This window comes from Acinonyx jubatus, chromosome D3 (assembly GCF_027475565.1).
Source record: "Acinonyx jubatus isolate Ajub_Pintada_27869175 chromosome D3, VMU_Ajub_asm_v1.0, whole genome shotgun sequence".
NCBI classification, from domain to species: Eukaryota; Metazoa; Chordata; class Mammalia; order Carnivora; family Felidae; genus Acinonyx; species Acinonyx jubatus.
This window is the reverse complement of record NC_069392.1, coordinates 64,435,995-64,462,676: the sequence shown is the minus strand read 5'-3', so window position 1 is coordinate 64,462,676 and position 26,682 is coordinate 64,435,995. Positions and strand designations below refer to the sequence as shown.

At 53.6% G+C, this 26,682-nt stretch overlaps 2 protein-coding genes across 3 annotated transcripts in view; one reads left to right on the top strand and one right to left on the bottom strand.

Moving 5' to 3' along the window:
• EPG5 (ectopic P-granules 5 autophagy tethering factor) overlaps positions 1-7,686 on the top strand; it is a 107,709-nt gene extending 100,023 nt beyond the window's left edge. Inside the window, exons 43-44 of the mRNA XM_015070006.3 lie at positions 849-963; positions 3,179-7,686. Of these exons, the coding sequence (XP_014925492.1) occupies positions 849-963; positions 3,179-3,361 (298 nt within the window). The 3' untranslated portion in view covers positions 3,362-7,686. The remainder of the gene's footprint in view (positions 1-848; positions 964-3,178) is intronic.
• A 4,275-nt stretch (positions 7,687-11,961) lies between these two features.
• SIGLEC15 (sialic acid binding Ig like lectin 15) lies at positions 11,962-26,302 on the bottom strand. 2 transcript variants are annotated; one of them, XM_027068888.2, is made up of 6 exons: positions 25,994-26,302; positions 18,715-18,774; positions 17,956-18,339; positions 16,474-16,860; positions 15,395-15,425; positions 11,962-13,644 (listed from the first exon to the last, which is right to left on the bottom strand). In XM_027068888.2, the coding sequence occupies exons 1-6, from the start codon at positions 26,043-26,045 to the stop codon at positions 13,563-13,565; spliced, it is 996 nt and encodes a 331-aa protein (XP_026924689.2). In that variant the 5' UTR covers positions 26,046-26,302; the 3' UTR covers positions 11,962-13,562. The 2 variants fall into 2 exon arrangements, with proteins under 2 accessions (XP_026924689.2, XP_026924690.2); XM_027068889.2 differs by lacking the exon at positions 25,994-26,302 and adding an exon at positions 24,921-25,973.
• Positions 26,303-26,682: the final 380 nt, after the last annotated feature.

Sequence of the window (26,682 nt, the reverse complement as noted above, 5' to 3'; positions counted from 1 at the left end):
CGTAAAATTTATTACGGTAACTCTTTTAAACTATACAATTCAGCGGCGTTTAATACATTGACAGTGTTGTACTCATTGCCACTGTCTAGTTCAGACATGTTTCTGTCTTCCCAACAGGAAATCCCATACTCGTTAAACAGTTAACTCCCTATGTCCCTCTCCCCTGAGTCTCTGGCAGCCACTAAGTGACCTTCTGACTTTATTATATCCTTTCTGGACATCTCATAGAAATGGAATCATATGCTGTGTGGCCTCTTGTGTCTGGCTTCTGTGACTTCACCTGAAGTTGCAAGACTCACCCATGTTTAATCATGAATCAGTACCTCACTCCTTTTTATGGCTGAGTAATATTCAGCCATGTGGATGTGGTATGGATGTACCACATTTTGTTTATCCATTCATCAGTGGATAGACATTTGGGTTTTTACACTTTTTGGCTGCTATGAAGTTTGTTAACAAACTTTTGCTGCACATGTTTTCAGTTCTTTTGAGTATGTGCCCAGGAGTAGAATTGCTGGGTCTTATGGTTTCTCTGTTCTTAAGTTACTGAGTAACTTCCCAAATCCATTTTCCTGCACCAGTTTTTACATTCACACCAGCAGTGCCTGAGGTTCCAGTTATTCTACATGTTTGCAACAGTCTGAATGTTAGTTACGTTTTTTGGGCAGTGATGATGGAAAGGAAGGTTAAGCCTCCTTCTTGGTCATACTTAAGGTTTTCCTGCAGAGGCTAGCAACAACGTTAGGTCTGAAATGTGTTTATCTTGTTTTTAAAGAGAAAATGTGGCATTTATTTTAAAATATTTACTTGACTCGTCATTTACTTCTGACCTCTCCCTGACGCCGAAGGTTCCGAGTGGTTGCTCGAGGCATGGCCGCCTTCCTTTCGGTTCAGGTTCCTTCCGAGGATCAGATCCGTTTGAAGCCTGGCTCTGAATTACATCTGACCCCAAAAGCTCAGCAGGTCAGTAAAAACAGCTTTACAGTTAAGGGTCGGAGTCTTTTTGGCAGGCCTTCCCGGGAGGCGAGGGGCGGCAGCCGTTGTCCTCACACACGGCGGCGTGGTTCGCTGTCGTAGCTCTGTGCTGTGCTCTGCATACTGCACGTGCCTGCCTCAGATTTTAAACCAGTTTTTGTAGGTGCGTGCCTAGAGCACTGGAAGTGCCGTTGTAGAAAAAGCAAGGCCATGGGCAAGCCAGCCGGTCCAGGGTCGAATTGGTTCTGATGAATAGGATTGTGACCACGTGCTGGGGGCCGGGGACTGGCACAGAAGATGGGGCCACAGGAGACTGACTAGGTTAGTTGAGCTTTAACTTGGAACCAAGGAAGTCGTTCTGATTTTGTGAGTCTGGGGGTTGACCCCTGTTGGCTGATGTGGGAATAACCAAAACACATGGACACAGTGGCAGTTGTGAGAAATTATAGTTTGTTCTAAAAACGTGGGAGGCCATGTGGCAGTGGTCCTGTCCTCATAGGTATTTTCACCTGTAAACAGGCTGGCCGTGTACAGAGGGGTCTCCTGTAAAACAGTGGCCAGCATTCCCGAGTGCTCACCGGAGGCACTGTTGTGAGTTTTAACTCACTTGATATTAATGAGTTAACGTTTTAGCTCATTTAATCCTCATAAGAGCCCTGTGCTGTAGGAGCTGCTGTTATCCTGGTTGTGTGCTGAGGAAGTGGGGCCGAGAGGGGCGGGGCTCAGTGACTTGTAAGTGCCGGCTGGGGCCTCACCCCGTCTGCGCTCTACAGTTCTGTGTCTGGTGGGCGCTCACGCCCCTCGCTCTTCGTCCTTTGTGGCCTTTGATGTCCAAGCCAGCCACGTGCAGGGCGATCTCTGGGTTATTAAGAGCAAGCATCCAGCGATCCAGGCAGCAGGTTCTTCACAGGCTTTTTGGTTTATACAGTACCCGATACTTGTCGCCAATTGACCTGACAACTGCCGTTTGAGTCCCTAATGTCATATATGAGCCGTGTAGGAACTGCCACACGTGGGCAGGAAATTCTCCCGAGGGCCCATTGTGAAGTGGGCGTGACACCCACATATATTCGAGAAGTCTGATGCTCTCCTGTGGCTACCAGGTCTCCCGGGCCTTGCCTCTCCACCTTCATTCCCTTATGTGATGACTCCTGCCTGCCCCCCATTGATGCCTGTTCTCAGATTGAACTCCCTCCACCCAGCAGTCAGGTTGGGAGCCACATCCCTTCAGTTGTTCATTTTTGGCTCTGACACTTCTGTCTTCAATCCCCTGGAAGTTTATTTCTAAGCTGCCAAATTATTTACCATCCTCAACGACTTCTCCATCCTTGTGTACTGACCTGAGCATTGATCTGCATTTGATCTGCATTCTCTTGTGCGGTGGCCCCCATATCTGAGAGGGGACGGTGTGGGGTAGTCTGTGGTCACGTTCAGAATCCTGGGGGTGGATGACCGGTGTAGCTGGAAAACAAAGCTCTCCCACACCAAGAACCACGGTTCTGATTTTGTTTTCTCCACATACAGTCTTCTTCTCCTTTCCTACTATGAAGGAAAGAAATGTTAAAATTGTGGAATTGAAGAATGTTTTTCTTTATTCCCGAAGAGAGGCATGGGAACACCTTCATTGTTTCTGGCGGGCAAAGCTGAGGAGCTTGATCTGTACTTTATGCTTGTTGACCGATAGAATGATCTCACCCTCAGCAGCACTTAGGCACTGGTTTCTTTTGAATTGCATATAATTAGACAGTTTGATATGACGTGATTTGGTAATCTAAGAACAAACCCAGTAGCAAATCAAAATCTCACAGTAGCTGGTGCCTGGGACTTTGGTTTGGGTTCTAGGAGGAGAGGCAGCAGGAGATCGGTGGGGAGGGCTCTGTGCCGGCACTGGCGGGAAGGAGGATGAGGCAGTGGGCCGGCCTGGCCTGGCTGCCACAGTGGCTTTCTGCGGGGAAGGTTGGAGAAACAGCACAGCCAGGAGGAGGGAAGGCTGGGTGTGGAGGCTGCTGAAGCCAGAGAAGCTTGGGTGCTGGCTTCCTTCTGCTGTGGTTCATCAGTGCCTGACTTTGGGACTTCTACTTCCGGTTCCCTAGGCTTCCCTGAGGCTCGCAGTTGCACCAGATGATGGCAGGTGTGCTGCACCTGCGGGGATCACGAACTATACATCTGTGTGGTTAACCCTCCCGTCTTCTGTGTCTTTCAGGCTCTGAATGCTCTTGAATCCTTGACATCAAGTAAGCAGTATGTTGAATACCAGGATCAGGTATCACAAGCTGCACAATTTATAAAGCATCCTGGCCATTGCCTCCAAGATGGGAAAAGCTTCCTGGCTCTTCTTGTTAACTGTCTCTATCCAGAAGTGCATTATTTGGACAACATACGATAGTAACACTGAGTCTCTCAAAAAAACCTGTTGCTGTTTATGTTTACATTTAACTTTGCTGTTGCACAAGTAACTTTGCTCAGTCTTACTGCAGAGCTCAGTTGGGCCAGTGAGTTCGTTGACTGAGAGGCAAGTCGGGAGGCACTAGATAATTCTGTTGTGCATGCGCATGTGTGTATGTCTTTGTGTGTGTGTGTGTGTGTGTGTGTGTGTGTGTGTTTTCTTAGTTCTTGAAACTTCCCAGGGCCTTTGTAGTTTTTATGTTCACCCCACTGGAGAAAATGAGTCCCACTTGGGCACAGAGCCATTCAGCTGCTGGATCCCCAGTCACCTCACAGGACCCCCCACGGGGCTCTGTTGTATGTCTCCATTTCTGTCTTCCCTGTTTTATTTAAATCTCAAGACTGCTGTGTCAGATCTAACTGCTTTGGGAATCATGTAGAACCCTCAGTTTTGAACCTCATTTGTGTTCTTTCAAAGTAAAACAAGCTTTGAAAACTTCTGCATTTCTCAAATGTGGGGAAATACACCAGCTTCAAAGTATTATTTCCCTCAAAATGGAGATAAGAATGCTGAGTTAAAGTGAGGCATTGTCTGAAATGTGGCCACTTGATCCTTGATTGTAGAGGATGGCAGAGATGGTGACAAGTCCATTTCCATCCCACTGTGGTCCTCATGAAGAAGGAGATGTCCATGTAAACCGAGGGGGCACACAGGTAGCATGTGATGAGCAGACTGTGTACAGACGTGTTTCGTTTGATCCCCGTGGTGGAGAGTGTGGTCACTGTGGACATATGTGGACATAGTGTCAGGCCTACCCCAGCCCATTCCTGCATTCTCACCGCTTCCTCAGCCCCCGTGGACATCAAAGTTTGCACCTCTTGATAGACAGCAGGTTTGAAATCTGAAGGCCTTGCTGTCTAGAGAGAGAGTCTGAGAACTTAATGCTCTGTATTCTGCTTGTTTCTTCATTCCACATTTAAGCTCAAATGAAGTTAGACACTTGTCCGTGGAAACTTGACTTTTCCAGTAGCCATGTGCCTTCTGTTGTTGTTCACCATTCACTCGCTACCAGAGCCTGTCTGCTGCCTTGCTCTGTGGCCAGCTTCTTGCTCTTGTCATTTCCACCCCCGGCATGAGCGGTTTGACTTCTGCCTTCCTAATTCTCTTGGCTCGAAATTGATTTTGTTCACTCAGCTGGCAGAATATGTCTTCTGTTCATGGATTAATTATAACCCGAGGATATTTATCTAACAGTGTCTGAACTGAGAGCACTCAGCAGGGGGAAGCGGGATAAAGGTTAACGGAGTGATAACCTCTCTTCAGATCTCCTCTTGGAGTGCTCCCCCCAACATCTGGAAATGTGCGGGAGCCTGTTCTCCCATTTTGAACTTGTTTAGTTGCACAGAACACATCTGCTCCACAGATCAAGATTATCCCTGTGAGCCTCCAAGGTTGTAGGCCACAAAGCATCCCTCTCAGAGGGCACATCACAGGGCTCTCCTTGGTTTTGCTTTTCTCCATTTTCAAAATCAGTCAGCCTCCCTGTGCTGTGTTAAGAAAATGTCATAAGCTGTGGGCAGTTCAGTGGCCGATTTGGCAACAAAGATTTCATGACAGAAGTGTTTTGTGTGCTGTTTTCTGTGAGGAGGCTGTAATTATTGATATCCTAGAATGTGAAAATTTTGAGTGACAGTCTACATTTTAAAGAAAATTATGATTCATCTATTAATTTTCAAAGGTTTGTAATATTTATAATGTATTTGGTCTGTAAAAATTATAAAAAATAAAATCAGTCTTTGGTTGTAGCTGGCAAGAATATGAATTTTAGGGGTATATCAGTTAAAGTTAATGCAGAATGTTATGCCCAGTGTCCTCTGTTCTGATACTGGAACTTGATTATCAGAGATGGTTGGTGAAATACTTCCTCTCTGACTACTTTGTGCTTAACAGTGGAGGCCTCACTCACCACATAGCCTCCTTGGAGCGTCTCGAGGCTGAGGAAGTGCTTTAAAGATGCTGAGATAGTTCAGAAGGTGGCAGCACTGCTGTAGCCTTCTGGGGGCAGAACAGAACAGCCAGCCCTTGGCTTTCAGGAATGATGAGCCTTTGCTGCCAAAAACAGTCGGCCTCCGGAGAGCGCAGGGCCAGGTTCAGACACCCTTACCTGCGGTGCCACATGTGATGCCTGGATCAAGCCAGACCAAGGCCGCCCCGCGCCGAGCAGTGTTGGAGGCGAGCTAGCACCGACCTTCCCTGCCTGTGCCCGTTGGTGGCACCTGGCTCCGACAGGGACGTTGTGACAGGTGCCTCCCCTGCATCTGCACTCATCTCCCCACAGCTCACAGAGCTCGGGTCCGAGAGGCACGCTTGACCTCCCCCGTGTCCTGGCTCCTGCGCCCGACTGGAACAAGGGGACAGGGCAGAAAGCTGGAAGGCACAGGCCGATGGGGAGGTTGTGCTGATTTGTCCGCTCAGCCTGATGGAGGAGCCAGGACCCACCCGACGTGATCCCAGAGCTCCTGGGCGTGCAGAGAACATCATGATCAGTTTGGGGCTCAGTCACATCTGCCCCCTGGGGTGGCCTGAGTCCCTCATTCTGAGGCTGGGCGAGCCTCTCCAGAAAATGAAAATCCCCCGAGTGGGCTCACTTCACCCTAACCAGCCCCATTCCTCCCGCTCAGTTACTAAAATCAGCGCATCCAGGGGGCACAAGGTAGGGTGTTCAGTTCATGCCCTTTCTTTTGAATGAAGGTGATACACAGTTTTCTATTGGGTTTTTAATACTAAGGTTAATGATTTCCTCTGGAGCAGGAAGCAAATGCTGTAGAATCATGACTTTTAAAGTTCATCTGGTCCCACTTCTCACTCAGCAGGGACCCCCAGCCCTGCTCTTCCAGCCAACCCCCTGCCTCTCCTCCGCCCTGTCCTGTGGCCAGTAGTCCTGCCCCTCGTGGACAAGCCCAGGTGGGCATTGGCTTTATGTTGTGCCAGAACTGTCCTGATGACATTGGTCATGGTTCGGCTGCAGCTGGCCAGGCCGGGGCTCCTCTGCTACTCTAACCGATCTTCTAACATTTTCAGACCTCGTCACCCACCTGACCCCACCGGTCCACCTCTTAGTCTTCATGCTAAATGCTCAGTGCCTTTAGTTGGTCCTCTTCCCCCATGATGTCTGACAGGGCTGCTCTTTGGGGAAAGTGCCCAAGTTAGCCCATGTTACTCCAAAAGGGCCGTGTCCATGAATACCAGGGCTGGGGCCCAGGGGCACAAACTTGAGGTGGCAGTCACCCGCAGGCACCAACAGAGTATGCTTCCTTCTGTTTTGTGCCCTTGGCCTGATCTCTGTCCCGGGCTTTGTCACACCAGTGTGGGCCAAGCAGTGACGTTGACCCCCTGGGACATGTGGATGGCATCAGCTCTCGGCGGCTGTGCCCTGTGGTTCGCACGTTCAGTTAGTGGCGAATTCAAACTCCACACCTTGGTTTAACATTAGTTGCTGCCCAAGATCAGTCTCATCGCCTGCCTGCATGATAAGCTAACAAATAAGGCGCTTTGCACGTATCCTTTAACACTGTCTGCTCTTCAGTCTGGACCAACTTCACAGCTTATTTTGAATAGTAGCTGAGTTTTTTTCTGCTCAGTTAACTTTGTCTTCTTAAACAAAACGAGGAGTCTAATGTTGGAAACAAACATGTTGCTTTTTTTTTTTTTTTTCAAGAGTATCCTCATACTGATCTTCCGTTTGAATCTGGGTTGAGCTGGATAAAGTTCTTTGCTTATAGCCAGGCACTCTTACAGACCTTGTCCTGGTCCTTGGTGATCCCCACACATTATAGAGCCATCAAGTGTCCTGCAGAAGCTACAGCTGACATTTCTTCCAGTCTGGGTAGGTTCCTGATTTTTGGTGACAATAACTTGAAAAAAATAAAACTGAACTACTGACCCTGTTTGGGGATAATGAAATCACTAAGGAATGAACGTTGTTTATTAAAACTTTTATTTTTTAATGTATAGGTGTAATATCTCTCACTGAGCGCTGAAGGTTAGAATTTAGTTTTCCTTCAGTGGCTTAAAATCACTTATGTGGCAACAAGTACTTCCTGAGTGTGTTTAACTCTTTCCTTCCCACATGTATAGTGTGGCCTTTAACAACCACATCTTATCCGGTCATCAAATGTGCAATATTCACTTCTTGTTCATTGTTGAGCATTTTACATGCTTGTACAAAGATTGAGTTTTTATATAATGATGAGAAACAGAGAAATGCGAATGGGTTTAAGTAAAATCCTGCAAATAAACCAGAATTAAAATTGAATTTACATGTGGTGGACACGTCTCGTTTTTGGCAGATTGGTTGGCAGGTCTTTACATGCAGAAGTCACACTAAGAAAAATTTGGAATCAGAGAGCTTGTCAGGGGTAGAATCTGTATTTTGTGACATGCCACCACATGACACAAAGTTAAATTCAAAGAGAATTTAAGTCTTGGGGGTTTAAGAACAGGGGGCCACCTGGTGACCCCAGAGAATTCAGGAGAGCCCTGAGGGTCTACAGTGTGGCTGTGACCTTAGGAGGAGGAGGGACACGAAGCTGCATGAAGGCTCCACCACCAGACTTCCTGGGCGGGGCTGGGGCACCTTGGAGGTCGAGCTGCCAGGGGAGGGCAGTATAACCTGAGCATTGAAGCTCAGGGAGCTCTTTCTCTCGCTTTCCTTAGCATTCGTGAGACACATCTTGAACGGGCCAAAGTGTGGTGGGAGGGCCTGCACATTTGATTTGGGATTGACGTCAGTTTGGAATTTCTGTGGGACAGGGCCCCTTCCTCCCTTGTCTGGGTTTGGCTTCCTTTTTCCAGACGGAGCCACAGGATTTAGGGATTGGGAAGTGGATTAGAGGCAAGCTGTGCCACCTCCTAGTGTAGGAATCGGTTTCCTGTCTCTGGACCAGTGGGCTTTCTTGCTGGGACACACCCACAGAAATGCAGCGGGAAATGGTTCCTGTCACCCTGGGGCAGCTGAGAAATAGAGATGGTCTTCATCTAAGGGTGAAGGAGCCAGGAGCTTCCTCTGGAAACTGCTCTTCTGAAGACAGCCTCTTCCTTCTTGGTCTTCCTTTCTAGCCAAACCCTTTTAGGAAACAGCCACGCTTTCCTGGTCTGTCAGAGTGACCAACACGGCCCCTCTCCTGGACACTGTATTGTAATATAGCCTAAATTTGTGGCTGACACCAGATTTACTGTGGACCTTCAGTCTTCCTGGGCTGCCCTGCTCCCTGCCTTGTCTTTTTTTTTTTTTTTTTTTTTTTAAATATTTTGAGGTTAGGGTGTGAGCACTGGAGGGGCACAGAGAGAGGGAGAGAGAGTCCCAAGCAGGTTCCATGCTGTCAGTACAGAGCCCGAAGGGGGCTTGATCTCACGGTCCATGAGATCATGACCTGAGCCAAAATCAAGAGTTGGACACTTAACTGGCTGAGCCACCCAAGCGCCCCCTGCCTTGTCCTTAGTCAACCTTCCTTAAGGCCCTCTGTCCACCTTCCCTTTCCAGTCCCACTCTTCTCCTCCTTCATCCCATCCTCCTCCCCCTCCTCTTCTGGTGGCAGTATGGAGGTGAGTACCTGGGCTATCTTCAGCTCTGGGGACCCTTTGAGGTCACTTGCACACAGGACTTGGGGATGACTGTGGAAGACAAAGGTCTGGGGGCCCAAACCCCGGGAAACCCAGAGTTCCAAGTATTTCTGTATCCTTATGTTGGCAGATCATGTTTTTCTCCCTTTAGTGCATAAAACGTGACACAGAGGAAGGGGCACAGGAGAGGAGGAGAGACATGGGAGAGAAAGCCTGGGAAAGAGGAGGCAGCATGTTGGTGTGGAAGGAGCTGGGACCACAGCTGTTTTGTCACAAAACATGTGGGAAGCTGGCCAGGCCGCTTTCCTCCTGAGACTTTCCCTATTTTAAATGGGGATAATTGCAGCTTTTCCTGTTCCCTGGGTTTACAGCAAGAAGTCCCTGAGGCCACAGAGGTGGAGGCACTGAGGAAATGTTGAGGGGATGTTATTGGGGGAGAGAGGGCTGGTAGCATTGACTTAAGCAGCCAGGGCTGGAGGCCAGACAAAGCCCAGGACCCCCGGCTCTTGGTCTCTAAGGTCCCACTGGCCTGAAGGCCCTGTGACCAGTGGGCCTGGCGCTCCCGTCCAGGCTGGCTAAGGGGCTGTATGTGAACACTCAGCCCACTGTGTGTCATTTCGTCCCCAGGCAGGGCCTACCTTCAGTGTAGATGATCTCATGGACACTGTCTTCTCCTGTAGATGCATCTCGATGTAAAAGCTCACTAGCTCCTCAAGGCAGGGGAAGTGTGTTGGGCTCTTGGCACATCTGGGTGCACCTCTTCCTCCCACTGCCCATCTCCAGGGGCAACAGGTGGAGGGCAGTCTCTGGGCTGTCAGCAGCCCTTCTGGGCACAAACGGGCTCACATTCCCAGAGCACAGAAGGGACGGCTCTAGCTGTGCGTCCTGGGCCACACTGCGGAGTCCTGTCTTGAAAACGCCAAGTCTCCCGGGTCCCTTCTCTCCCTGACAATGTGCCGACTGAGCCCATCGCCTGTGGCTCTGGTCCTTGCCACTGACAAAGCCTGAGTGCTCCGAGACGGTCGGGTTGGGGAGGACGGCAGCTCTGCTCCACGCAGACCTCCCAGTGAGAGCTCCAAGTTCCTGGGGTCTGGTGATGGCCAAATACAGCCGCTTCACCACTCTCCCCTTTTGCCCCTGGAGCAGCCGCTTTATCTGGAGACTAAGCAGACGGCTGCCTGTGTGCAGTAAGCAGATCGGTAGAGGGAGTGCCGGAGGGACCCTCTGCTGTCCCTTCTCTGTGTGTGCTCCCCACGGCCCAGCATGGAGTGTGAAAGCACTCCATCAGCTGCGTGTTCCTTTTAGGAATGCCACTTTGGCGGTTTCTGGGACGCCCTCCTTCAAACTGCACATACCATAAGAAGGAGCATTGGGTGGTGAGCTCGCACCCTTGGAAGTCAGCCCACCTGGAGGCAGCCTCAAACTTTAGCTTGTTTAAGAATCGCCTGGAGTCACCTGGGCCCTGGCTAGAGACGACAAACTAAGAAAGACATTTTGAGAACTGGGGAAATACGAATGTGGGCTATACGATGATATTATTCAATTATTGTTAACATTTTCTCAAACGTGAAAATAGCATTGGAGTTATGGAGGAGAATGCTCTTGTTCTCTGGAGATGCAGCTGAGGTATTTAGAGGCAAAGCACTGTGGTGTCTGCAGTTGGCCCTGAATGGTTCAAACACACACACACACACACGTGTGCACATTAGCAAATATGGCAAATGGTAGTAACTGTTGGGTGTAGGTGGTGGGTACCTGGGTGGTCATCTTCCTTTTTCAGCTGTGTGTGTGTGTGTGTGTGTGTGTGTGTGCATGATTGAAAATGATCATAATACAAAGTTAGGGGCAAAAATCACATGAACATCTGTTTAAAATTCCAGCACCCAGCCTCAGAGCTCAGTTTTAGGAGGCCCAGGTAGCACTCAGGATGGGGATTTGAGCAAGCTCCCCAGGTCCTTCTGATGCAAACCACTTGACCTTCAGAAACCACTGCAGAAACACGGCTCTGAGAGCCTGGGGTCTCAAGGTGGAAACCCCAGCCCCAGAGCATGGTGGCTCCGGAGCAGGTGCAGCAGTTGGACGGGTGAAAGCAGCATGCTGAGCAGTAGAGGGAGTCAGCGTCCTGCTTGGCCCCTTGGTTCCTTGGGAGTCAGCGTCCTGCTTGGGCCCCCCCCCCTCCCCCCGCCCTGCTTCTCAGCCCTGTTGGTGTCAGCACTTGCTACCATGTGGGAGCCCCCTCTAGCTGCAGCCCCAGCTCCAGCCCTCATGCTCCAGCAACTTTGTGTGGCTTCAATATCATGCTGTGTCTGACCACCTGGCCTTTTCCCAGACTGCCCTTTCCGCTTAGAATCACCTTTGTTCTCATCTTCCGACTTCTATTCTCCCCCATTTACGTGGCCGGCACATGCTTCTCCATGTCCCCTCCTCTAGGAAGCCTTCCCAAGACTGGGTCACTCTTCCTTCCTGGGTGCTCCCATAGCACCTTCAGCATTCTGTTGCCCTTACAGGATTTCCCACTGACTGGTTTGTCGCTCCCTAACGTGAGAAATTTTACTGTGGAGCCCTCGGGGCTGTTGCCCATGCTTCTGGCTTCCCTCCTTCCAGGCATCGTGTCGGGCGCACTGCCCGGCCCCCTGAGGGTGAGTGTGGCATGTTGGTAGTTCTGGCCAATGAGTTATGATCTCAAGCAGGAGACCCTCGAGAGCTCACTTTTTATCTCCAACCCAATGACCCACAACAAGAGATGGCGGGTCCTTGGGAGCCTGTGTTCCTAAGTACAGCAAGCAAAGCTCTAATGCCAATCTGTGGTGGGCATGTAACTCTGGTGCGAATAAACCCTAGTTGCTTTCAGCCACTGTGATTTTGGCTTTGTTAACACAGCACAACCTAACCCAGACTGATCGAGACGCATACCTCATTCATTTCTGTATGCCCAAACACCTGGCCCAATTCCTAGCACAAAACAGATACACAGAAAATAATTGCTATCATGGCTTTTTCTTGGCTGTGAAACGGGCCTCAAAGACCAGGCAGACGTTTCAAACCACACCACCCCCGTGTCCCTCGCTTCTTCCCTGGTGATATGGGACTCTCCATGGAGGTGCCCAAAGTATCCTCATACGAGGAGGTACAAATTCCAACTCCTCTGACCTTCTGACAGTTCAGACAGGCTCCTGGATGGATCCCAAGTTAACTATGAGCTGCTGTCACCCACTTTCCCTGGCAAAGGCTCTGCTGAGCAAGGGAAACTTGTCACCCACTGCCCTGCTTATTAACTTGTGAAGATCCCTCACACCTCAGGCCGCCTCCCCAGCAAAGCATCAGCGAGGACCCTTCCTATTCTAGGCCGCCACCCTAGCTTTGGGAAAAGTCCTGAGGGAAAGACTGTCCCCATTGCTTCTTCAGTGCCTGGCCCGGTGGCCCTTTGCTCTTGCCAGCTTGCCCTGGGCTCAGGCACACCTCCTCCCTGTCCCCTGAGCCCAAGAACTGCAGGAGCTAAAATGCACAGGCTCACACAGAGGTGTGAACACGGAAGGCAGCACCCTGCAGTCAGTCTGCGAGGCCTCGGACAAATGCCGTGGAATCGCTGGTGCTTTTGGACCTCGCACGTGCAGGGTGGATGCAGGTCATAGGTGGAGGTCACAGCCACAGCTGCTTTATCCACACGAACCTGCAGCCCAGACTTCCCCTCTGACCTCTCAGCTTTCGGTCCTTAAGGACAGTGAATCCCAGATGCTGTCAGATGATGGGTGTTTCTTTTCCCAGGGGACCCAGCTCAAGGCAGTGCAGAGCAGCCAGTGGGGTAAGAGGTAGGCACAGTGTGTGAGGCCGTCACAGACGAGACCCCGGGGGCAGGGGTACCGGGCTTCTCACCGCTGAGTTGATGTTCCTGGGACCACCGATTTGCACAGCCCCAGACTCAAAGGTTTGCTCTCTGGAATCCTTGTTCTTGGCCAGGCTGGTGTGGGGCCCCCACTTGTCCAAGAAGTCTCTGCACGTCCCAAGGGTGCCTGCAAGGAGGAGCCTGTGGCCTTCCCCTGCTCCCCCGCCCGCCGCCACATCTGTACATGGTTCTGTACTTCGCGAAGTCCCTTCACATCCATTATTTCTTCAGATCTTGATAGTCCTAGCAGCCAGGAGGGAAGATTATTGTCCATGTTCCAGAATGGACAAACTGAGACTCAGAGAGGTAAAAACATGCCCTAGTCGACACAGCAAGTCAGAGCCTGGGAGCCCCTCTGACCAGTGTCTTGCCCGTTTTATGATGGCGTTCTATGTAAGAAAGGGCCAGAACTTGTCTGTGAGCTTCACACTGAGCTCATGCACACACGCACAGACACGTACACACACATACAGATTCTTTCAAAATGCTGGTCCCAGTGATGGGGGCTCTGGGACAGACATCCACGTAAGAAACCACTGAGCCTCTGTGAATGGGGTCTGGACTCCCTTTGTGGGGGGTTGCCTGGCAAGGGGCTGCCAAGGTGGCTGGCAGCCAGGAAGGGCTGTCCCAGCCAAGCCTGGCATTGGCCTTTGCTCCTCATGCTGTACAAGAGGATGCCAGTGGCCAAGGGGCTCCTCACGGTAAACATGTGGCTGCTGGTGGGTCCCGAGGGCTCATCTGGCTCAAATTCTCATAGTTGGACTCCTGAGCCTGGGGCCTGTGGACAGGAGAGAGTCGGTTGACCACCCGATACAGAAGTGGGGTCATCACCAATTGCCCAAACCATGCCCCAGCGACGGGCAGGAAGGAGAGACGAAAGGCGACTGGGGCCTATATCCAGCAGGGCTTGCGGACCAACTAAAGGGTGGAGGAAGGGTAGGGGCAGCAGCTGTGGAGCGGGGAGGAGGCTAACACAGGGGAAGGCAGCCCAGACCACAGAGGTACTATCTTCTCGAAGGGATCTCATTGGTGGCTTCAGCTGTCTTGTGTCACATGCCCTCCAGACTGATCTCCCGGGCTTGGCCTCCTGAGCTCCAGCTGCTCTCCTGACTTTGACTTCTCCCCAGGGACATCTTAACAGGCATCTCGCACCTACATGTGAGTGCTCCCATGATCCTCACCACCACCCCCTTCTCTCTCTCTCATCTTCATCTTAGTGGCACCCAGGGTGACAGCTCCAAACGGGGCACCCTGGCTGCCTCCCTCACTTGTGCTGCCCACCTGGCCCTATGGTCAGCCCCGCCTTCCACCAGTCCCACCTCCCCCCCTCCACCACTCGACCTCCTTCCTAGTGTCAAGCCGGCCTCAGCTTTGGTCAGCAGCCACCCCAAAGGTCCCCTGGCCCCCCTGGCCCCCACTCTTGTTCGGATGGGGCCACCTGTCTGCTTCAGTGATTTCTCATCGGCCCCTTTCCAGGTCGCCCCTGAGCCTTTGACTTGCCCAGTGACTGCCTCCCTCCCCTGGGGCTCTGCTGCATGGCCCTGTCCATTTCCTTCGCAGCTCTTATTTTAGAATCTAAGATGATCTTGTTTAGGTGTTTATTAAATTCTCCACATCATGTGAGTTTTCTGAGGTCAGGGAGTTTTGCTGTAGCGTTAGCATCCAAAACAGCGTCTGGTACATGGCAGGTACTCAATAAATATGTGAACACTCAGCTTTCTGATTTAGGTGCCTTTAGCAAAGAAAAGGGACATTGCACAGGTTTCCAAGAATGTGGGGGATAGTTGGCCAGGCAGCTGGAGAGAGGGGACTGGGCTGGCATTATGGTTTTTCCAGCCCTCAGGGCACAGGCAGGGATGGAGTTATAGGAATGCCAGGGCTTGTCCAATGGGCCCTGGAAGACTGTGTTCCGCCTCCCCACTCCCCAGCATCCCAGGCACACTGCCCAGGGTCAGTGAATTGGATTCTTTCTTCTTCAACACAGACTTCCACATGAGCAGACACTGGGAGAGAAGGGGAGCCTGGACACGAGGGTCAGCACTTCCTAGCTTAAACCCTCTGAACCTCTAATGGCATTTTGTTTGTGAAACCTTCAGCTTTGGGGGAGAATCAGTGCCCCCAGGTGGCTTTTGTGTGAGTCTGCCTGTTCTACAATGCTTAGGAGAACAAGAGGAGACACAGCATTGAGGAATCACATCTAGGTGTGGACATAAAACAGAAAAATGGCCCTGCAGCACCAGGAAACCAGGCGGGTCTGGGAGAGATGCCAGGGCGAGGCTCAGACTGTAAATGCTGGGGGTGGGGTGGGGAGAGCAGGTCACCGTGGCCTGGTCAGGCCAAGAAGGACTTGGGAGACCGAAGAGGAAGGCTTTGGAAGGCCACAGGGAGGGTCTAAACCCTGGTCAAGGTCCAGCCCCCAGACCTGCCCTTTGCCGTTCTTTATCCTTACAGCATGAGCCTTGAGAAGCCTGCATGCCTTGCTTGGCCAGTGGGGACTAGAGCCGGGTGGGTGAGGGCAGGGTACTCACCGTGGTGGGCTGTCCTGGGCAACTGGGTGCTCTGTGTAGGGACAGAGAGACAGAGAAAGAGAGAGGAGAGGCATGAATCTCCATGGTCGTCGCAGGCTACAGGCCCTGGCTACCCACCCTACCCCACTGTGGAAAGTGGTCTGAAGGGACGTGTAACAAACACTAGCTGGCAGGGGGTGAAGTGGCCTGGCAGATGACCAGGAGTTAACGAGGAGGAGTGTGGAGTGACGAGAGGCCCGGCAGAAAGACCTGCCTTTCTGAGGACTGTGCAGCACAGAATGCTTGGTGGGTGTGAAGAGCCAGCAAGACGGACGGCACAGCCACAGGAAAGGAGGCAGCAGCCAGGGCAACTGTGACAAATTTTGGATTTCATCCCAGGAGAGGCTGAGGCCGGTGCTGCTGACCTGGGCCTGAGAGGCTCTGGGAAGCCCCTCTCTGGGGCACGAGCAAATTTCCCAGCCAGCTCAGCAAGAGAAGTGTGGGGTGAGCAGCAGCTCCTGAGGACACCCTGTTAGCTCTGTGTTTGCTGTTCCCTCTGCTTGTTTCCTTTTCTGAGTTAGCTCTCACCTTCCCTCCTGGCCCCTATCCAGATGTCCCACCAGAGTGAGGCCTGCCAGTCTGTGCTTGGGTGGTACCTGGGCTCCAGGACAGCCCTTCCCCCTGCAGACTGGGCACCTCTTACTCAGCTCTGTATTCCTAGCACCTACACAGCACACAGTAGGTCCTCAAGATGCTTACTGTAACATAACGGAATGGTGCTATCTGGGAAAGCCTCAAGTGTGGTGGTGTCATTTATGGGGTGCCGCCAAAAGGGCGGCGCTATACTTTCTGAGTCTCTATCTCTGTGCCTCTGGCTAGAGGCAAGTTCCATAACCTCTCTGGGCTCCGCTTCCTTGGTGTAAAACAAGGTCCTGCTAGTTCCCACCTCCTGAGCTTTATGCAGGGAGAGGAGAGTGAGTTGGAGCATGGGTGCAGAAAGTCTGTTTGGGCTGGGTTACGCCAGGTGGTCAGCCGGGCGGCCTTACCTAGAAGGAGAGCCCCCGCCCCTCGCACCCACCCTGGCCCGGGGGTGCACCCACCTGGGCGGCGGCGGGCGACGGCGCGGGCGGCCAGAACGCCGAGCAGCAGCAGCGCCTTGAGGCCGAGCGCTCCGAGCGGGAGGGCGAGCGCCGAGGCCCTGGAGGCGCCGTGGAATCGGAACAAGTAGACGCTGGCCTCCGCGCGGCCCAGGCTGTTCGACGCCGTGCACGTGTAGCGGCCGTCGTGGACCAGCGCTGGCAGCTCGGCGGTCACCTGGTGGCCGTGACCCTGTCCCTGACCCGGGCCCGGCACGGCGGCCGAGCCGTTGCCCAGGGCCGGGCCGGACCAGTCTAGGACGGGCGGCGGCTCCCCCTCGGCCGTGCAGAGCGCGCGGAAGGAGTGCGCCGGGCCCGGCAGCACCGAGAGGTTGACGATCCGCGGGGCGGCTGCGGGCAGCGGCCAAGGGGTCGAGGGAGAAAGCGAATCCTGGTCAGAGCAGAGGGGGCAAAGGAAAAGGCAAGGGGGACCCCTCCCAGTCCCGTTTAGTCACCAAGAGATTTGGGGGTGGTTGGCTCAGAGAAGAGGGAGTAGGCGCTCCAGCGCCACGGTGCCTGGGTCCCAATAGAGATGTGGCCTTGGGCAAGTTATTCCGAAGCTCCGTGCCTCAGTTTCTTCATGCGTAAAATGGGGATCGTTTTCTTTATGAGGTCGTTGGGATTTGGCAAGTTAATACATGTGGGGTGCTTGGATTAGGGCGTGGCCCATTAGCAAATGCGCACTCAACGGTCGTTATTGTTGCGGTAGCTCAGGGCTGGGGACTGTCTGCTGGTAGGGGTTCAAGGGCACTTCCCACTCCCAGACAACCTGTCTGTGGCAGGGTGGCGAGGGCCCTAGGGAGAAACTGAAATGCACTCGGAGAGGCAGCCCGGCCAGCCCAAGGGCACATGGGAAGTTCGTGGCAGAGCCAGACTGGAGCTCAGAACCGGATCCCCACGGCAGCGGGGTGGGGCTAGGATATTTAAAAGCTCCCCAGCTAATTCCAGTGCACAGCCAGGGTTGAGAACCACTGTTCTAGGGACCGGGGATCCTGGTGCCCACTTCTTTATGCCAGGGTCTAGCAAAATACTGGGCACTGTGGGCTCCCTGGGCATCCCCCCCACCCCCCCGCCCAGGGGGCTGCGGGTGCCCTTCAGTGCACAGAGCACACATCCCATTGCAGCCTTTGCCGTATTCAGGATTACTGTTCGACTAGTGCTTCTCGCCCCCTAGACTGCGAACTCCTGGGAACATTCACTCTCTGCGCGCTTCATTACAGTGCCCATTCCCGGGCCCCATTCAGCCCTTCTCGGAGCAAGCGGTCTGCATTTTTAACTAGTTCCCACGTGGCTCGTAGCCATCGCCAGTGAGACCTCCCCCCCCTTGCCCTAGAGAGATGGGCTGTGTATTGCTCCCCTTTCTATGCCCCGGCGGGCGCAGTGCCGGCACCGGGAAAGCCCTCTGGACGGGGCGGGAAAGGGCCGGGACAAGGGCACGGCGCTCACCGGTCACGCGGAGCCGGATGCCGTGGCGGCTCTCGTAGCGGTCGTGGACGTCGCCGGCGAACTCGACGCGGCAGAAGTAGCGGCCGTCGTCGGCCAGGGCGAGGCGCTCGACGCGCAGCGACAGGTCGTTGCGGCGCGGGTTGCCCAGCAGCCGGAAGCGGCCGTGCAGGCTCAGCGCCGTCTGGCAGAGCTCGCTGCCCCGGGCCGCCGCGCACCGGAACACCTGCGGGCCCGCGTACGCCTCGCCCGCGCGCCAGATGGCGGTGAGCGGCCCGTCGTAGTGGCGGTGCGGGTGCGTGAAGGTGCAGGGCAGCACCGCCGCCTCGCCCGCCGCGGCGCTCACCTCGGCCGGCACATGCATGGACCAGCGCTGCGCCGGCGCACCTGCGGGCAGGCGGCCGGGAGCGTCAGCCCTGCCCTGGGGCCGCGCCGGCCGCCATCCCTCGGACTCTGGGGGCGGGGGGAGGGGAGTCCCCACCGGGAGGCTTGGAAACCTTAGGACTCTGGGAGCGTCTCCCACCTGGGGGCCCAGAAGCCCACCCCGTGACCGTGACCCGAGAGGCATCTCCCGGGATCTTGTCTCCCGGGACTCTTGAGGTGCCTGGGACTATTTGCCTCATTCGGGCGGTCCCACTTCACCGACAGGCCCTTTGACCCCATACTCTTCCCTAACCCCTGCCGTGCTGGAGAAAAGCCCTGGATTCCATGGTTACATTACAGTCCCAAGACCCCCGCGGTAGTGATAATAAAAGCACTTACTGTGCACCTCCGTGTTGAGCAAGTTCCCGGTAGTATCTCTTTTAGTTCTCACAAATGATCCTAGATGTAAGCACAGTTATTCCTGGGTTGTATGTAATAAACTGAGGCACAGAGAAGTTGAGTGATTACATGAGGTCACACAGCTAGGAAGCAAAGCCGGAATTCAGACTCAGGACTGCCTGATTCCACAAACGCATGGAACCTTGGGGCTCATCCAAGGAGACCAACACTCCCATTTACAGAGGGGAAACGGGCCTTGGCAAGGGATGGTATGTTTTGAACTTAACGTGTTGAACGGGATGAGATTCTTTGAGAATCCGGGTCAACCGAAATGGGCTTCCCAAAAGGCCAGATGAGCTGAGAGACCAAGAGTGGTAGACCATTGCACTGCCTTCTTGCTCTGCGCAAGCGCCTTTGGGCTGTTTCCTCACCTCCTGTGTTATGAGCCTCTGAAGTAGGGTTGAGCTAGGGTCTGGAAGCTGTGCTCCGCCTTCAGCTTGAAGATGACGGGAGAGCCTCTGCCCCTGTTGTTGCATATGTGTGCTGCTTTGGGGAAGGGGTGAGCAGGTGGGTGGGTGGGTGTTGGACCTGGGCCTTGGAGGATCAGGATAGGGGTGGTGTCTCCCTGAGGAGGGAGGACAGGCTGCTAGTTCTAACCAGCTACAACGCTGAATGCAGTTCACAAAAGGGATCCTTAGAGGGAATAATATACCCACTCTGGTATTTCCCAAGAGCTTTGTAATTTACACAATTCTTTTGTATACATCATGTCACATGACCCCCAAAACACCCTAGGGGAGAATGACTCGGGGAACTATTGTTAAAGATGCGAAAATGGAGTCCCAGAGTCACACTGACAGATGCTGGGAGAAACCCAGCTTTGCTGACTCCATGTCCAGTGCTCTTTACTCTTTGGGGGTAGCTCATGTCCTGGTTTGGAATCCCCCCGGCCCACAGCCAGTTACCATCCGTCCTCCAAGAAGCCCATCCCATCTATGAATTATCTACAGGTCAGGACATTTCTTCTGCATAGAACCAACATCTGCCACTACCCACATGACCCTCTTTGGAGCGTGCACATCCTCTCACGGTGATGGCCCTTCTGGGACCCCAGCATGACTATCCTGGTCCCATTAAGTCTTCCCTTCTCTGGTGGAAGTCCCGGGGCCTCCTCTGCTCCTCCCCTTCCTCACTGCCCGCTTGGTGCTCTCCGTGCAACGTAGTGTCCTGAGCCGGGGACTCCAGATATGTGCTGCAGGGGTGTATGTTGCACGTGTTCCTGCAGGGGTGTGCCGCAGATGTGCGCCGTGGGGGTGCTGGACCAGCAGAGTGGGGTACGAATTGGGTTGTGTGAGCTTCGCCTCATATAAAATGACACTTTGGGCTTGTGCCGAGCTTGCAATCCAGTAAAACCACAAGTTCTTTTTTCACGCGATCTGCTTATAAGCCAAATTTCGTTTCCTCTAAACAAGTGGAATTATGCTTTTGAACCCAAGTGGAGGACTTGACATTTACCTCTACTAAGAGCTTGTTTGCTCAGTTGTTAATAATCAAAGGGCCTAGTTTCAAATTTGAGAAACCCTTCCTGAAGGTTTTGCTGGTTTACTCAGTACCTCCAGCTACAGAAATGGTTTCCCCACTCTTGAGGCTCAGTCCCTGCCTCAGTTTCCCTACACTTCTCACCCTCTGTAACCTCAGCCTCGTTTGAGCTTCTGCATCTCGCAGGCATCCTGGAGCCAAGTACTGATTCCCCAGAGGTATTTTTTTGCTATTGTGCATTCATCAATTAGGAGGCGTTTATCAGACATGTCCCACTCTAAGCCAGGCACTTGGATACAAGCCAGGGTTACAAAGATCAATAGGTTGCCTTATCAGCCTGCTGGAGCTCACCACTCAGAAAGGGAGACAGATCTGTGAACACATAATTACACTACAGCCTGCCAGGTGCTCTAATGAGAGACACGAACAATGTTCCCTCTGTCTGAACAAGTTTCTTGGCCCATATCATTCACCAACTTCCTCCCAGTCATCCCCAGGTCTCTGCTGAGTCTTCCTACAGAGGGAGGGCTTCCTTGAACCCCAAGCCTGGGTCTGGCACCCTTGCCTTCGGCCCCCGGCCTGGCAGAAGTACATCCTCCAGGCATCCAGAAGCTCTGGGAGGACAGGGACCACGTATGTGTGGTCGTATTTGTGTCATCACTGCCTAGCACGGCACTTGCCACAAACCAACTGATGGTGAATTGGATTGCTGTAAAAGGGCGGAAGGGAGGGTAATCAGGCTGGCAGGGGAGGGTGGTGTGGCTGGGGGAAGAGGAAGAGGTGTGCAAATATTAGTCAGCGAATGCTTGGAGGACCAGCAGATCCTCGAGAAAGAAGTGGGATTTTCTAAGATTTGGTGTGGACGGAAGGTGCTCTAGGCAGAGGGAGGTAAGGACATGAGCATAGAGATTGCAGGCATGACGAGCTAAGGGAGCCAGAGTACACAGTGCTTTGGGTGCTCACTGGGAGATATTCCTCATTTCATTTCATATGTACAACGACCCAATGAGAGACTAGCGATAGCCTCTTTTGGGGAAGAGAGAACTGAGGCGCAGAGAGGCCACGTGACTGCCCAAGGTCACTTGACTCACCAGAAGCAGAGCCAAGGCTTCCCCCTTGGTGGCTCACATTTCTACTCTGTCCTGTGTGCTGTGTCGCTTGGGGATGACAGTCTAGTTTGGAACATCCTGAAGTGGGATACAGATGGTCTGCCACAGCCTCTCCCTCCCTGGGGGCTTTGCTCTAGGAGCAGAGAGGGCACACAGAGGCCCTTTCAGCCAGTGTGAGGATCTTGGCTCCAGTTAGGGGGAGATTTGTGTTTCCTGTTTACCTGCTGGATGGTGTTTCAAGAGGAAAGCACCTGGACTCCCTGTTACATGGAGACTTCGGACCCATCCACTCAGGGACTCAAGGGGAGGGTGGGAGGTCCCGGCAGGAACTGCCCAGGGAGCACATGCGTTTGCTTTGGCAGGAATCCAAGCTCCCCAGCATCCTGTGACATTTGTCATTCCCTCTGGCAGCTCATGCCCGTCTTTAGGACAAGGGAGGGATGACTCCTGAACTAAAACCATGCCCCCTTATTGTGGAGTTTCTAATCTCCTTGCCTCAAGACTATTAGCCTCTGGGGACAGCAAGAGACCCACATTCTTCTCACTGTCCACCTTCACCACTCAGTGGTGGGCCACAGGGCATGCTGGCAAGCTTTCCTGCTTTGGCACAGCTGGACGTGGGTGACAGTCTCACTTGTGGTCATTCTTTCCTGGGCTCTTATGAGCACCCAGTCTGAGCCTGGCACTGTTCTAGGCTCACTCACTTATGGGTGATCTTTGGGCAGGTTACTTACTGTCCCAGGTCTCAGACTCTTCTGCTGCAAAATGGGGCGCCTAATACCTTCCTCATGGGCTTGAAGGTTGAATGAAGTCACACGTGTAGCTCGCCCAGCAAATGCTCAATGCATGTCAGCCCCCTTCTCTCACCAGCCCTGCCAAGGGAGGGTGCATACGAGGGAGCAGGGTGGGGGTGCTGAGCAGTGGTGGGAAGTGCTCTGGGCACACACCTCAAGCCGATGCAGCAGGGGTGAAGATAGGGAACGCTGACATCACACCTTTGGTGGCTCAGTTTAGCATCTTAGGGACTGTGTGGGCAGTCAGGGTGGACCGTGCCTCCCAGGGGATGGCCACGTGGTGCTCAGAGCTGGAGTCCCTCAGACCTCCCCGGTGCTGCCGCCCCCTCGGCCCCATGATAGCTGACATCACCAGCAGACGGCAGCCACTCTCATGAGGCCAGCGATCTGTAAGGGGGCCACCCTCCTTGGGGACATTTGGCATGCTAGCAGGGGTGTTCTCAGGGAGTGACTCCGGCGGTAGCCTCTTGGGCATGGTGGCACCTGGAGTGTCAGGAGAGGGCATTTGAGGGCAAGGGGAGATGTTCCTCTTGGCCAGCAAACCTCACCAGGGAGGTGTGTGGGTTGAGCTGGGGCACACTGCCTTCCGTCCACTTCTCTCCTGCCTGCGTTTGCTCCCAGCAATTCTTTTTGGGGCCTGTGTCTTGTGCAGATAGGTTGTCAGTGGAGAAAAGGGGAGAAAGGGCTGCAGACCGGGGAGGGGGGTGGGGTGACAGAGAAAACAGGAAACCCATCTTTCAGTGTGAGCTGGACCCAGAAGTTTCTAGGGAAGGGATGAGGAGCAGGGATGCATGAGGGAAAGGCCTGGCTGTTCTCCTGACCTCGGGGTTATCCAGGCTTCTCCCGTAGCCTTGCCTCTCGGCCACACGGCTGTGGACGTGGCCCTGCTTGCCTGAGCTACAGATGGAGAGCCTCAGCTGACCGTGCCCCGCAGCCAGTGTCTGCCCCAGGGCGCTGCTCTCCCGAGTTCCCACTCAGCCTGTCTCTGCCCGTGCTTCCCTGGCCTTCTCAGAGGGCCCTGCTCCCTGTCAGTCCTTCTCCACCCCAGGTAGGACTTGTCAGCCCAAGCTACTGGCCACAGTAGCCGCCAGGAGCAGAAGCATCATCCTGGCTCGGAGAACTCTCCCATTTCCCCTCCGGACCCATGACAGCAGCCCATCTCCTCCTTGGCCTCTCCCTGCACCCCATGTCCTTGCTCACTACTGAGATTTGTCTTGCCTTTTGGTTTGTTTTGCGGCAGTGGTTCAGAGCTAATAAATTCCTTTGAGCACAAGCTTTGCTCTGGGCTCCCCACCGCTGCATGTGGATGGTGTAAAGGTTGGGGCTTGCACTCAGAACCCTCTGGTTCAGCCCAGGCTGTGACAGCCCAGAAAAGTGACCCGACTTCCATTGGCCTCCCTAAACAGGCACAGGGGTCCTTGCACTGCAGAGTTGGGGTGAAGAGTAGATGAGCTGCTTGTCAGGGCCTGACACGGGAGCCCTTGAGGGTGACAGTGGCTATGATCGCTCTACCTACTTATCAGAGGCTTGTGGACCAACTGCAGAGTTGTCCAAAGTCACCCAAATGGTCAGAGCTCCCAGACCGTTGTTCTTTCCACCTGCATGTTCCCTGGCATCTCCAGCTTTCTGAAAGCAGATCCGTGGGGAGCCAGACGGGAAAGACAAGAAGACAAGGGAGAGTGTGTGTGTGAGCCCCTGGGAGATTAGGGGCTGCCCCAGGGCGCTGGGTGCTGAGGGTGGGTGGCATCGGTAAGAAGAAGGGCACAGAAAAGGGAGGGAGGGTTTCCTGGACAAATTCCTCCCACTTTGTTTTTGCTGACGGCCTGCCCTGGCCCTATGCTCAGAGATGCAGCTGGGGGGCAGAATGTGATGCGCGGGGACCCTGCTCATGCAGCCCTGCAGGCTCCCACATTGCAGCCTAACCCAGCCCGGTCATCCGGCCTCTTGCCCAGGCCTGGTGCCACACAGAGAGGCTCATAGGTGAACGGTGCCAGAGGGGTCTCAGAAAGTGCGACCCTGCTCACCCTAGTTCCATGAAGCAGCTGCCAGTATGAGAAAAAGGGATCCCCTCCCCAAGATGCCTCAGCCTCCCTGGGTAAATCTCAGTACATGGCAGGAACACTTGCGTGGTTTAAGTTTTGTTCTTGGACACGTGACCGCTCGTACTTCCTCTAAGTCTTTTTGTCTTTGATTGATTCATAGCCCCTGACCCTCAACAGGAGAAAAGAAATAAACCAAAACAAGCACCCCCCACCCCCATCCCGCCAAAGCTAGCCTCTCTCAAGGGTATGTGACTTCAACAAGATTTCCTTGCCATTTCCTTGCACAATCACTGAGCACCAGGACTGTGCTGGGGGCTTTTATATACATGATCTAATTATCCTTCACAGCACCCCACGAGGCACCAGGGACCCCACTTTGCTGATGCTCAGAGAAGTTAGGCAACCTTCCCAGGGCCACACAGGTAGTAAATAGCAGAGCCAGGATTTAAAGCTGTGTATGACGTCAACACTTATACCTGAACTGCTCTCTTATCAGCCCAAGATCCGGGCAGGGTCACCTTCTCCAGCTCCCACCCTCTAAGTGGCACCCTAAATCATCCCAGGGAGTCAGCCGAGTTAGGGCACTCTGGGAAAAGAAAGCCTCTCCCCTATCATCCCCCACTGGAGGGCTCTGTCAGGGGACAACGGGCAGTGCAGGGTGGGGACTGGGGTCGGTCCAGTCTAGAGCCACACATCCCAGCCCCACCCTACACCACACTTACCAATTAAAGTGGCCAGCACTTCTAAGAGCTCTGTAGGCAGCTGCTCTTATCCAAACCCGACCTGAACTGGACTCTGCCTCTGTTGAATGCTCAAGAGGAAGGAAAAGGAGCCTAAGGTGTGGGAGTGTATAATCCAGTCATGGAGACTGGACCCCAAACAAGGAATGTTGCCTAACAGCTTAGAACACCATGATATCAGAGATCACTAATGTGGCACATGACGGCCAGTGGCCATGCACATGGAGGCACCGACGCTGAGTCCAGGGACATATCCACAAGAGGGATGTCTCAGGCGGGGGTCCGGGAAAGGACTGGGGTCTGGGCCAAGGGGCTCGGAGGATGGCTTTTGTCATTTATCCCAATTACCCTCAACTATGTCGAGCATCAGAATGACCTGAGAAGATGGTTGAAGATGCAGACTTCTGGGCCCTGTTGCCTGATATTCTCATTCTGCAGGACTGGGGTGGAGCCCAAGGATCTGCATTTAAACAAATACTCTCTTCCCACTGAAATGCTGCTACCGATGGTCGGTCGGTAACAGAAACACCGTTCCCAGGGACACAAACTCACTGAGCTCAGTGCCAATGACGTCGTTACCTAAGCCTGCGGCAAAGGGTTCCCATTCACGCCTTGGGATTCCCCCTGAGCGGTCAGGATGCCCTCTATCGGTTGCCCTGTTCCCCATGTGAAATCACTCCCACTCTTCCCCCAAACCCATTTTCCCTCTGGGCTGTGCCCATCGTGACACAAAGCACTTGGATGACCGCAACACCCGAAGTCCCTTCAGAGCCTGGACTGTCCGCCCCAAAGCTTGCCCACTATCTCCTTGGATCCTCACAGCGGTGGCTGAGCGGGTGGTCTTTCTACAGGTGGGGCTCAGAGAAGTCAGAGGATTGCCTAAAGTCACCGGAACCCAAGATGACACCCCGGCTTGAACTTGTGGCTTCTGTCAACGCAGCTTCCCTAAGTGCAACCCGGTTGTCCCAAGTTCAAGGAGAGAAGACTGTACCTAAGATTCTGTGAGCATCTATTCTGTTCTGAGCAGGGGCCCCAGAGAAAAGTGGGAAACTTACCTATAGGGAGGATGCCCACCAGGCAGGCCAGGAGCCGGAGGGACCATTCCATGCTGTGAGTGTCTGGAGACCCCAGACCAGCCCCACACTCGCCTGGGTCACCAGCGAGAAGCCTCCCTGATGAGGAGAAGGCAGTGTGCCCAGGCCTGTGCCCCTACTGGGCTCCAGGCTCCAGGGGAACTGGGGAGAGGCAGTTGGGCAGCCTGGATATGATCAGATGAAGCCCGTGGGGTTTAGTCATGTGGAAAACCAACAGGGGAACCACTCAGATGATTTTCCAGGACAGGAAACAGAGAAGCACTTGAGGAAGAGGAAGGACCCTTTCCTGGGGCCACTGGTCCCTTTGAAAAAAGTGCTGCTCTTTTGCTGCCTGCCCTCTCTTCCTCCCTTCTTTCCTTTGTCCTCTCTCTCCCTCTACCCGCCTCCCTTCCCCCTTCCCCTTCTCCCTTCCTTCCCTCTTCCTCCCTCTTTCTACCCTCCCCTCCCTTCCATCTTACCTCCCTTCCTTCCCTCCCCCCTCCTCCCTCTCTCATTCTACCTTCCTTTCTCCCTCCCCCACCCCTCTTCCCTCCCTCCTTCTTTCTTTCCCTCCTTTTCTTCTCTACATTTTTAGTGTGCCAGCATGGGTTTTCATTTTGATGAAGCTATCTTCCTGTGGCTGATTCTGAAGTGGTGATTATTCACAGAAG